This window comes from Carassius carassius, chromosome 12, assembly GCF_963082965.1.
Source record: "Carassius carassius chromosome 12, fCarCar2.1, whole genome shotgun sequence".
In the NCBI taxonomy this organism is placed as follows: Eukaryota; Metazoa; Chordata; class Actinopteri; order Cypriniformes; family Cyprinidae; genus Carassius; species Carassius carassius.
Window position 1 is genome coordinate 9,735,893 of NC_081766.1, and position 13,091 is coordinate 9,748,983.

General features: G+C 36.2%; 2 protein-coding genes across 3 annotated transcripts; one reads left to right on the forward strand and one right to left on the reverse strand.

Annotated features, from left to right (window-relative positions):
- The first annotated feature begins 824 nt into the window (after window positions 1-824).
- LOC132154712 (TOX high mobility group box family member 4-A-like) lies at window positions 825-6,684 on the forward strand. Of its 2 annotated transcripts, XM_059563370.1 has the most exons (10): window positions 825-1,150; window positions 1,416-1,594; window positions 1,727-1,789; window positions 2,765-3,070; window positions 3,228-3,482; window positions 3,566-3,916; window positions 4,387-4,467; window positions 4,544-5,275; window positions 5,844-5,983; window positions 6,069-6,684. In XM_059563370.1, the coding sequence occupies exons 2-10, from the start codon at window positions 1,490-1,492 to the stop codon at window positions 6,124-6,126; spliced, it is 2,091 nt and encodes a 696-aa protein (XP_059419353.1). In that variant the 5' UTR covers window positions 825-1,150; window positions 1,416-1,489; the 3' UTR covers window positions 6,127-6,684. The 2 variants fall into 2 exon arrangements, with proteins under 2 accessions (XP_059419353.1, XP_059419352.1); XM_059563369.1 differs by having other exon boundaries at window positions 826-1,594.
- Window positions 6,685-7,362: 678 nt separating this feature from the next.
- LOC132154714 (zinc finger protein 502-like) lies at window positions 7,363-12,193 on the reverse strand. The gene is made up of 4 exons (XM_059563371.1): window positions 11,781-12,193; window positions 10,618-10,772; window positions 9,520-9,601; window positions 7,363-9,243 (listed from the first exon to the last, which is right to left on the reverse strand). The coding sequence occupies exons 1-4, from the start codon at window positions 12,052-12,054 to the stop codon at window positions 8,390-8,392; spliced, it is 1,365 nt and encodes a 454-aa protein (XP_059419354.1). The 5' UTR covers window positions 12,055-12,193; the 3' UTR covers window positions 7,363-8,389.
- Window positions 12,194-13,091: the final 898 nt, after the last annotated feature.

Sequence of the window (13,091 nt, forward strand, 5' to 3'; positions counted from 1 at the left end):
GTTAAAACAGGAAACTGTTATTTAAACTTGAGTGCGATTAATCGTTCTACTCGACCAATGAATGCGGTGATATATTCAGATTCATTCTCTGCATTAAGTTTTATCAGTGGAAGATGTTCAAGGCAAGACATTTTGTATGAAATTCTTTTATGTATATATAGAGTGAATAAGCTGGAAATTAAGATGTTTCCTGTGGGTTCCAGAACATGTTGGAGTGGATGGAAATTAAGTTGCACAAAACAACCGCTAAAATTATCAGATAGAAATAAATATTCCACTAAGCAAAGAAGTTAAGGCTAAAATTAGAACAGCAATAAAAATGAAATGGCAAGAAGTTTGGAATAAGGAGGAGAGATGAAGACATCTTTATCAAAATCAAGAAGAGAATAAAAAAAGTCATTACCAGACTTCGCATTGTACACTCTGCTTTAAAAAATAAAATTATATATAAAATGAATAAGCATGAGTCTTGGAACTGTATTCTGTGTGGATTACCAGAAACAGTAGAGCATGTACTATTAAATTGTTCCGCTTATGATAATGAAAGAGCATTTCTGTTGGAAGAATTAAAATAAATAGGGATAGAAATTATTACACTTAAAACTGCTGAATAATGGTTTGATTCATTATAAAATATATAATGTTTTAATGACATACTTTTAAAAAGTAATTGTGTTAAACAGGATTTAGAAGTTTATTTATTTATTTATTTTATGATTTAGTGTTTCCTCCTCCATCAATGCTCCACACTCCAGCCAGTAGGTGGCGGGAATGCACCTATCGTTTGTTTGCCAACCGCCATAAAACTCTAAAAGAAGAAGAAGATCAATCGGACTTGTGAATGCAAACAGACAAACGTAGCAGATTACCGATCGAATCGGTCTATTTTTAGCACTTGCAGCAAATGTCTGCTAGTACAGCTCTAAATCAAACCTTCATTATCCAGTTTGAATATGTATTAAGAATATAGAGTTTATAGTGGTATTTAATGAGACGTTGGATATTACACATAGAAAGTAACGTAGCAGAAGTCTCTCCGCGCGGCCTGCGATATGAATGAAAGCTCCTCATGTTGGGTTTAACAGAAACACATCTCTGAACTAGCACCATTTAGCCAGTTAACGTTAGCTGCTGCTGGCTGGCTAAATTGGTAAGCCTATATCTACCACTCTTAATAAACGTTTATATATGTATATATATATATAAACAGATCTGGTCATACTACCGCTGCGTGTTGGATCGTCTAATGAGGTTTATTGGCATTATTCAGTCGAACAACACAAACCATATGCTGGACGATACCGAGAACATGGTGCTGGTTCTTTTCTTTTAGTGAATAGCATTTTTTCTTCTTAGATGACTCTTTTATTTTTGTTTGTTTGTTTTGTTATTTGTTGCTCTTGGATTGTTACAAGGTCGGTCGCTCCTCTGATATCAAGAGATACAGAAGACTTAATTCATCCATTTATTTATTCCTTGTATTATCATTATGGATTTGAATTTTTACTCGGATCTCTCGGACGGGACTGGTCAACATGTTGATTCTGAGTTCATGGATAACTCGTCTTACAATGGATATGATTCAGCGAACAAGGTACATCTGGCACCTCTGTGCAGTAAAATATATTAGTTAAATGAAGTATACTTTAAGTATTGCAGTCATTTAGTGTACATTTGATCTAAAATGTTAGAGTACAAATAATTCACATTTTATCCCGTTTATTAGTTTGCAGGTGGCAATGAATCATACCTGACCATCAGTGGACCTGGTCATCATTGGTCATCTGAGGTAGTGCTACAAAAACAGTTAGCTGGTCTATATTATAAATTCTAGAGTTTCTCTCTCTCTCTCTCTCTCTCTCTCTCTCTACTAGCGGTCAAAAGCTTGGGATCAGTAAGACTTATAATGTTCTTATGCTTAGACTACATTTATTTGATCAAAAATACAGAATAAATTATCTTTAATTGTTAGTAATCTTGCAAAATGTTATTGCAATATAAAATAATGTTGTCTATTATCATATCATTTAAAATATAATTTATTTCTTTGATGAAAAGCTGAATTTCCTTCAGCCATTACTCCAGTGTAAAGTGTCACATGATCCTCAAGAAATCCTTATAATATGCAGATTTTTTTAGAATGATTAATTTTTGCCAATAAAATTTATTCAAAATATAAATCTTTACTAACAATATTAATCTTTGCTATCATTTCTTAACAATTTAACACATCCTTGCTGAATAAAAAGTTTTAATCTTTCAAATTAAATAATTTTTGAAATTATTTGTTTAAAACATTTTAATTGTAGTATACTTTAAGAAAAGATTTCTATTTTAAGTAAATGCAATTTTTTTAACTTTTTATTCATCAAAGAATCTTGAAAAAAAGAATCACAGGTTCCAAAAAAAATGTTAAACAGTTTTCAGAACTGATAATAAATCCACACATTAGAATGATTTCTGAAGGATTATATTTTATCTATAATGTATATTAAAATAGAAAAACGTTATTTTACATCATAATAATATTTCACGATATTATATTTTTTCCGTGTATTTTTGATCCAATAAATTCAGCCTTGACGAGCATAAGAAACTCCTGTAAAAAAAAACATAAAAATATCATTCTGATCCCAAACTTTTGATCGGTGTTGTGTGTGTGTGTGTGTGTATGTATTTTTATATTTACTTGCATATGTTTTATAATTATATACCATTATATATTAAATTACTTGTTTTGTTTATTTTTTTATTATTATTATAGAAAACCTTCTACACGCCCTGTCTGGGTGATGAAGAGTTTGAAATTCCACCAATCTCCTTGGATCCAGATTCTGCGCTCACCATAGAGGATGTGGAGGCCCACTTCGGAGAACTGGCCGAACAGGCTGAGAGCTCAAGTACTTCTGGAGTTGGAAGTAGTCTTGCCAGTAATCCTGTGGTAGGGGGGAATGATCCCTCTTTTGCCTCTGCTTTCATGAATCCATCATCTCAGGGCATAGAGCACTTGAGTATTGGTGCGATTAACCAGCCGGGAGGAAGTGCTCTACTGAGCTCAACTCTGGGTGTGGTAAGCTTTTCTTTTTCTATCAGTGATGATTTATGTTCATGTTTTTAGCATGTAAGAATGGGCATTTGAACGGCTGTTAATGTAATGAGATATGGAGTAAATTGTAGATTGGCACACCAGATAATGAGTTTTTTTTTTCTGTCCTGTTTTTTTTAAGGATCTTGGGCATTCTGTTGGCTCCCATTTCAGTAGTTCCTCCTCCATGACTATCGATGTTCCAATAAATGACATGAACCATAGTCTCCTGGGAAACAACCAGCTCACCACCATTGACCATTCAGATCTAAGCGCTCAGTTGGGGCTCAGCCTTGGTGGTGGAGCCAGTGTGTCAAAGTCTCCTGAACAACCCCTGTCAGCCACACCATCCCCTACTGGCTCGTTGCAGGATGAAGACATGGAGGACTTCAGACAAGTCAGTCTTTTAGTTATGGGCTTAAATGGAGGCACATTTTCTTTCTTTTTCCATCTTGTAACATCTCCCCATTTGTGTTTCAGAAAACTATGCTGGTAGACTCCTCCTCAACCTCTCCGGCCATCATATCGCACCTCCCCAACTTGACTGGTTCCAACCAGCTTTCCTCTGCTCTACCAGCTGTGGTGAGGAGGGTGGGCGGTAAACCGGCCATGGTTCCTCTGACTACACTGGACACAGGAGCAACACTCGGAGGCAAAAAAGGAAAAAAGAAGAAAGATCCCAATGAGCCACAGAAGCCAGTGTCAGCCTATGCTCTGTTCTTCAGAGACACCCAGGCAGCCATTAAAGGCCAGAACCCTAACGCCACATTCGGAGAAGTGTCAAAGATAGTGGCATCCATGTGGGACAGTCTTGGAGAAGAGCAAAAACAGGTGGAGTATAGTTTTTCAACGGCAAAAAATGCAGTCCACTTAAAAGATACACTACCGCTAAGGTTTTGGGTCAGTCATTTTAATATTAATATTTTTGACATCAAGTATGCATAATATTAATCAAAAGTAGCAGTAACTTCACAAAAGTTGTCCATTAAAAAAATATATATATTAGACCGTCAACCATTGCTTGGACAAACAGATTGTCCCACCTCAAACTCACCATTGATTAATATATACTTAAGGTCAATTATTGAAATGCAGTTATGTCTAAAAAGACTGCAAAGTCATTTAAAATTATGTGTAAACACTGTATGCAAGAATTATTTTTTTTTTTTTTACGTCATTTCAGAATCTGACAATGGAATTGCATCTTCTTTTTCCAAATATTTCTTCTCCAGAAGCTTTAAAAGAAGGAATTGTATCTGGAAATGTATGATTCCGATAATTAAATGTAGATTTTATTTCAGGTTTACAAGAGGAAAACCGAGGCAGCCAGGAAAGAGTATCTGAAAGCATTAGCAGCCTACAGAGCAAATCAGCTTTCCAAAGTGAGTGAATTGTTTCTGGTTCTTCTTCTGTGAGTTTTAGATTTTTAGTCTTATTTCTTTCTTTGTTTCTCATCAGTCATCTACTGAGGTGGAGGATAGCACTCCTTCCACTCCTCCTTCTGTCCCCTGTCCCGTCACTACTGCTCCTGCTGCCCCTGCTCGTCCACGGCTGACACCCATCCCTGAGCAGAACACCATCACTAACATCTGCGCCTCCAATATCATCCTCGACGGGCCTCAAGTCACCACCCGTTCCCGCACGGGCTCTCTACCCCTGGCTTTCGGCCAGCCCCTGACCCCTTCCCCCAGCCCGACCCCCACTGTCACGAAAATCATCATCTCCAAACAGATGCTGCAGGGAGGTTCTCAGATCCACCAGATCCCCACGTCCATGGTGACGGTGATCCCGGCCGGATTGCGAGCCATGCAGCCGGCTGCTGCCGGACGACAGCCTCCACCGCTGCAGCAGATGCAGGGCACCCCACCTCCACCACGTCTGCAGCAGATGGTACAAACCCAAGCTCCACCACCTCTTCAGGCCAAGCCCCGTGGAGGGCCAGGAAGTTCCTTGGCTGTCACGGCTACACCACCTCCACCTCTTCAGATAAAGATTGTGCCTGCTTCTTTACACTCCGACCTGTCTACACCGATTATTGTTACTACAGCTACAAGTGCCAATCCTGTTATTGCCACATCCACCATCTCAGCCTCAGTGCATCCCACCCCTGTTGAGGTGCAAGTGGAAGAACCCAAAGAGGAGTTGGTCACTGGGACAGACGAGACAGTGATTCGGGAGGAACCCGAAGAGGTTAGTTTTTCCCATAATTAAAAATTACCCTGGCACTTTAATTCCAAAGCTTTTTCCAAAAGTGTTGTTAGCCAGCTATGATCTTAGTTCCACAATTCTGTGTTTCCTGAAACATTAGTTCAAATGAACATATTTACATACAGCATCACAAACTTATGTGGTTCCAACACCTGTGCGTGATGTCATTCCTGACAGTCCTGTATTGTAGATGGTTTACTTAACGATCAACAATACTATGGCACTTAATCCGGAAGTTACTCCTTGTGACCCCTGTAACATCTCTGTAAGACTTTTTCAATAACAATGGTCACAAAACAGTTTTGGTTCCCACTTACTTCCATTGTATGAACCAAAAAAAACAGTGAATGTCAATTGGAACTGAAGCTATTTGAGTAAATGATGACCGAGTTTTTATTTTTTGGTGACTATCCTTTTACCATTAACAGATCTATTGTAATTTAACTTATTAGTAACATCCATACAGGAAACGATTTAAAGATCAAAAACAAATCCTCTCTTTGCACACAGCAAAGAGTTCTTCAGAGATGTTCTCTCCCTTGTTTTTCAGATGGAGGTGGAGGTAAGCATTGCTCCGGAGGCCTCCTCTTCAAATCTCTGTGTCCGAGCTGGGTGTACAAACCCTGCTGTGGAGAGTCGAGACTGGGATAAGGAGTATTGCAGCAATGAATGTGTGGCCACACACTGCAGGTTTGTTTTTTTTTGCATGCATAATTAATTTTTTATTTATATGGTCATATTCCCATGCTAGTGTCAATGTTTGCTGTCTTGACAGGGATATTTTCATGGCCTGGTGTTCAATCAAGAGCCAGAACTCAGCCACCGTCAAATAAATGAAAATCCTGCTGTATCTGGGTCTCAACATGCCTGGATGTGTTTTTTTATACGAGAACACGACAGAATTTTACTGGATTTACGAGTGAAGGTTTAGTGTTTTGTTGTAAATAGCTAAGGTGTGAAAAAAAAGCAGTGGAAAAACCACATGTTTGTTTTCCACATTGAAAAAGAAAAGGACCCACGTGATTGTGCTTTATTTGGAACTTATTTTTTTCCACTCAGTTCTGGTCCAGTGATTTATTTTTTAGTTTACCTTACTAGTGATTTGAGTTAAAGTGGGACAAAATCTGAAGTTTTTAATTTTCAAATGCAGTAGTTTTGATTATGATGAAAAATGAGTATTAGTGAACCTCAACAAGTAATGCTATCATTCTGCAATTCTGTGTTTTGTTTAATGCAATTTTCTCATGTTGTACTGACAGTATCTTAGATCAGTGTTCAGAATTGCTCTCATATCAAATCTTTTTGCCTTCGTTATGCTTTCTTTTCTTTGTTTTTTTTTAGATTGTGTTACAGAAATGATTCAAGTATTAATAAAAGGCAGCCAAAATGGACTAAGATTCTGAAGTCATTGCTAACAGACCACTTTGTTTGTAGTATTTTTCATTGAACGAAAAAAAAAAAAGTGTCTGTCTATTGTCTTCAAATCATGTATTCTGAGTATAGTATAGTAAATAAGTAAACAAGTAGTAAATAAGGTTTTTTTTTCAGTCACAGCATATTTCTTGTTAAATATGATTCACAGACCTTTTGTTTCCTTTAAATTGACAAGTTTATAGTTTAATGATTTTCAGTTAATAGTCACATGACCATTTAACAAAAGTAACAAAAATATATTTTTATCGTGTTTTTTTTTTTAAGATAATTTGTATTTTATTAAAAATATAATTTAATTATTAGCTTTTCATCAATATATTCTTCACAAAGCCAAGTTTAGGAACCCTGATCTTGATAATCACTGCAAGGTTACTTTAAATGGTGAATAAAAAAACATTTGTATTTGTTCCTTTAAAGATCCCAAGGTTGTTTCTCCTTAAATGCATTTGTATCACTACTGGAAAGACTCTCAAAGTTTCATCTGGAATCGTTCTCAAATTTGCTAGCTTAAATGTTTGTCATTAGAATTGTGGAACAGTTTTTCTTCAGTAAACCTTCTCAATTGACTGAGATCAATGTCCATAACTGGTCTCGATTTAAAAAAAAATAAAAAATCAACCCAGTAAACAAAGATATAAGGTTATTGTTTATTCAAAAAGAAAACTGAAATGTTTATCAGTGGCTATGAGGAATGGAAAAACAGGAAATATAGTGGAACAATTTCTTTAGTTGGTTATAAACTCACAAATCTAAGTTACTACATGATGTTTTTTTTGTTTTTTTAAATTTTTATATCAAACTAAAAGCATACGAGTGACAAAGCATAGCTGGTTAAAAACACAAAGAATAAAACAAAGATTCACGTTTGTTTAAAAAAAAAAAAAAAATCTCTCTGGCAATTTAAGAAGATTTCAAGTGAAATGTTTGATTGCTCCAAATAATGATCTCACATTAAATTCAAGAAAGTACGTGTAAAACATAATAATGGGAAAATGTGAGCAGTAGTGTCTCTAACAAAGTTAAAGTTTTTTTTTAGCTTTTTTAAAAATAAGCTTAAAGTGAACAAAGCTGCTAAGAAATAGTAACATTTAAAAAAAAAAAATACATATAAAAGTACAAATCGCTTAAAAAATGATTACAAGGCTGTGAATCCTGCAGCTTCCAATCATCTCCAGTGTTCAACCACACATAAACCCACTTGAACAGGTCCAGACAAGATTTAGGTCATTAAAACAGTTATGACGGAAGATAAAAACATTCTTTAAAAAAAAGACTAAAAGTTAAAAAGCATCTTAGAACTATGATTTTAGTATTTACATCAAGCGAGAATCAGTCAAGCCTACTAGTGTTGGACTGTATGACTGCACCCTGTAAATGCCCTGGGTGTGTTACTCTTACAGGCAAGAACCTAATGAAGAATAAAACGTTTGTATAGTATTAGTACAGATGCAGCTGAGGGCAAAGATTACAATAGAAGAAAACGGTCCAGAAACACTTTAAAAAAACATTTACAACATGATATCACAGAGAAAAGGTGACCACAAAATTAGTCACCCTGACGTTCTTCCTGCCATTGTGTGCTAGATTTACGGTTGGATACAGTGGTTCTGATGTGAGGTAGAAATATGGCGTTTGGTTTAGGTCACACACAACGTTTGTCAGTTACTGAAGAGTTATAAAGCTAACTGGCGCTGCGTGAACGAGCCTGTGTTTCTCAAGGTTCTTGTGGATCCTAAAACCCTTTGAGCACAGGTTGCAAATGAAAGGCTTTTCACCTGTGTGAAAGCGCAGATGAGCCTTCAGATTGTTTTTGAGACGGAAGCCTTTCCTGCAGTGCGGGCAGACGTGTGGTCTCTCTCCAGTGTGGAAGCGTTCGTGTCTTCGCAGGCTTTTCCGCAGGGCAAATGTCTTTTTACACCTCCTGCAAGAATATGGTTTTTCACCTGTATGAAATCGTTCATGACGCTTCAGGATCTTCTTGCGTTTGAACTTCTTGCCACAGATCTTGCAGGCATAAGCATTTCCATTTATGAGGACACCCTGCAGACGCCAAATGCCGTTCCCACACTCTTTAAAGCAGCACAGCCGACGTCCCGTATGGACACGCTGATGGGTTCGCAGGTCTTTGGGTGTAGAAAAGCATTTTCTGTTGGAACCGTTTAGCCTTTGTTCACTGGATGGCTTCAAGAGGTTGACAAGTTGCACAGAGCAAGGCCGTAACAGTTTGCAATCGAACGGTGTTTGGCTCAGCTGGAAGCGCACCTTCTTCGCACTGGCAGAACTATCACCTGATGCCTGGCTGAGTTCAGTGGCCTCCGCTGGGGTTCTGCTGGATTGAGGAGGTTCTATGAGAGGTGACTTTTCAACAGACGGCAAAGAACTGACTTCCATAAGGCTAAGGTCCCACTGGCACATAGTGTCAGTGGAAAGGTCTGCACTGGGAATGCTACCTAAAACGGAGCTGAACAGATGAGACTCTGGATCTACTATAGAGTCTGAAAAGGATTCCTGAAGACCTAAAAATACAAAAAAAAAGGGGGGGGGGGGGTGAAATATTTTATTCTCACAAAAATGTTACATTTTCTTTATTTAGTTTTTTTTTTTGGTAAATAATACGTTAAATTACTGGAGCATCAAATGTTTTATTTATATATTAGAATGAAAAACTACAATTTATGTATTTAACTAGGGTAGTTTAGTATAGTTGGTTAGCTTCAAACAGTAAAATTTTTTATATTTATTTTTTTTAAATATAAATGATTATGAATCAAGCATGTCTGGTTTCTTCATACCATTTTCCTGAATTATCTCTGTTTTCTTTAAGTCATCTGGCCATTGGGCTTCATGAATTAAGCCGTCTTCTCTGCCAATCCCCTAAAACAGGAAATAATACATTGTATATTTACTGTACACACACACACACACACACATATATATATATATATAAATATACTGACTTGGTCAGTAGTGAAAAGCAGCAGAAATGACTAAATTAACATATTACAACTGTTGTGATTTTTTTAGAGGAACATTTTTTTTTACATTTATATTAATCAATTTGTACTCAAGTCATGGTTCCTAAATGGGGCTCCGTGAGGGGACTGCAGGGGGGGTCATGAGATGATGAAAAACTTCTTATAAATGATATCCAACATAAAACAAAAATAAATGAATGGGGTCGCATATAACTGCAATATAGCTTTAATAATTATCAAATTAAAGTCTGTGATTTAAATAACTGTATGGTCTTATGTGCTGCTTGTTTCAGAGCAAAGCGCAGGCAAATCATAATCCAATGTTTTCAAATTCTAATTAAATGCAGTGAGCTCAATCTCTGCATGTTCTGCAAGTTTTATTCACATTTGAAAATGCAATCTGTGCACTAGGTTTACTTTTTTTTTCCACACTCCCAACATAATTCCTAACATTCTGCAAAATAAAAGCACAAGGTTTGAAATCTTAAATAGCTTGAGGGTTTGAACAGTGAAGAATTTAAGACACAATTATTAAATATTATTGAAATTTGAAGTGTAATTATTATGAAATTGCGTTTACTTGACAGTACACTTGTAACTTTCAATAGTAATATATTTCTGTAGTCATTTGTATAATTAGTTACAACAATAATAATTATTACTAAATTTGATTCTAAAACACAATTATGAATGTAATGTGGACTAAACGTCCAGCTACAAAGTCAAAATAAAACACTAAAAAAGATTTATCCGTTTTCTTCCATGTCATCTAACCAATAAAAGACACCAAAGAACTGTGAACATGTCAATGTGTTGTTAAATTATTGATATATATAATCTTGAATTTCATGTTTTTTTTTTATTGCATTCAAGTCGACAAATCTAAGAGAAAGTTAAAAAATCAGCGCCACCTACAGTTTCTTTGAAGATAGTGCATGGAAGGTCAACCATGCATTGCAAATCCACAGCTTCTGGAGACTCCTCACAGAGAGTTTCAGAGGGAGAAAGCCCCTCCTCTCCTCTGGATTCCTGCAGACAAATCTCGTCTCTCTCAGTGGGCATGTACGGATCTGAATGGGGTGTGGGAAAGAACACAATATATTATAAAATTCAGAAACATGAGAAAACTGGTCTGTGTGAATGAGTGCTGCAGGTTTTCTTAAAGCACATTATTTAGGGTTTTAAGAGCACACTGTCCTTTCAATCAAAATCCTTTAAAGTTTTGAATTTGAAAGGTGCAAATGTCTGAGAACCAGCTCTGCTTTACATGAACAGGTGAATAAAACCATAGACACACACTGGTTAACAAACTTTGTCTATCCAAAACATTCTGACTATAAAAATGTCATATGATGATTACTTATTGCTCATATTTAAGAAAGGCTGCACACACAAATTACTGCATTTTTGCATGAAAACAAAGCAATGGTCTGCAAAATTTAAACTGCTGCAAAGACGGACTTTATCCTTCAACCGACTGCTGCAACTACTTTTAAAAGTATGGCAAACCAACTATACCTTAAAATTAAACAGTACTTATTTTTGTTACTTGTTATTTCAAGCAATCCGATAATAAATAATACATTTTCAGATTCAATACCGAAGTAACTATTTAATTGTAATTGTCAATATGCATTTACTCTCTCTGCATTGCTGTTTTTAACTAATATTTAGAATATCACTATAAAGAAATTTTACTGAAAATATAAAAACGTAGGTCTAATATCTGGTCCAAAAAGTTACAAGTAATTAAGTACTAGTACTTTATAACCTAGTAAAATGTAACTAAACACCACTGGCTAATAGCACAAAAAGATTAGTATCTAATGAACGGTTACTAGGAAAAGAAAACTATACCAGCCACTATATATTAATAATCAACTAATAATAATAAATAAATAAATACCAGTAACAAAAAATTTATACTAGTTCATTTTAAGGAATATATAATGCTACGACTTGCCACATACGATAGCCCGTACTTCCGGTCCACTCCTGTTGAATTCAACAAATGTGGAAGTAAAACAAGCGACGTGCACAGCGAGAGAAGTGGCTGTTGTTTACGCAGACAAACATACCCTGATGGAGGGACAGCAGTGTCTCTCCTACTTGCACGCCGACGCTACAAACCATCTTTTCAGAGAGATCAGTCAATGCACTTTCCATATGAGCCCTGATGTCAGGGACACACACCAGGTTTTCTTTGATCTGAGCTTCTCTATCGACCGTGCAGCCATGGCAATCCAATGCGCGTCCTTCGAAAACTTTCGTTATCTCCACGACGGCCACCTTTAGTAATACCTCCATAACGGCTGCCACCTCGGCCTGAAACCTGCACACAGACTCGGACATTGTGCTCGTGGTCTGAACATGCACAGTTATATTCACAATGGAAAAGCAAACGGAGCGGTCTTGCAGTCGTTTGTGGTCATATCCACATGGCTAAGATGGAAGTAATGGGCGTGTCTGCTGACACAATGATGTATGCACGTATAACCGGTGGCGCCAAATCCAGAAAGTCGCTCCTGATAGAAATATCATCTAATAATGATAGCAAAATATTGTCATATAATGGTGTCATTTATTCTAGAATATCCATTGTTTAAAGTTTGTTTCTTTACAGAAAGTTAGTCCATTCTTCGTCTCGCTTGCACTGCATGTTGACATATATTTTAGTTAAAAAATTAACTTCGTTATGAAACGTATATAAAAAATGGCCAGATATTCCCTTCAAGTCGAAAAAGAAAAATGATTCTATTCATCGGTTGTTAATGGGATTTTAGATATAGGCGTTGCACTCAAAAATGGAGGCATGAACGCAAAGGGTTAACGAGAGTCTGGGTTTAAGCGGATTAATTGATGAGTATGTCGTTTTCACTGGAAAATCCAGTTATGACATTTTGAATAAACATCAAAAAGGTCAAAATTTGATCACAAAAAGAATAGAATGATCATTTAGAAAATAGGGCTAATTTTCATTTCATGCCAAGTTTTCATTCCCCATGGAAAAATAATACAAAATTATACAGCTAATATAAAAATTATTTTGACCTCCTTAAGTTGACTTCCTATACTGACCATTTGATGAAAAAGTAATGAATGAATGTATCCTGTTCGGGGAAAGTGCCACATTTGGAACAGGAATGCAATAAAAGTCAGAATAATGAGGCAAAAATTAGAAAAAAACACACAATAATATCACAGAGACACATTTGCAATATCTATGTGAGATGGTAGCATCTTTTGTATCGAAAGCATCAGCTGCTGTATGAACATCTGTATCCTCGGCATGACACTATGCTAAAATAGAAAAGAAAAACAGTGGCATATTCTGGATATGTAAAATCAATATTTGAAATATATTTTGACACAATAACCTACAAACACAT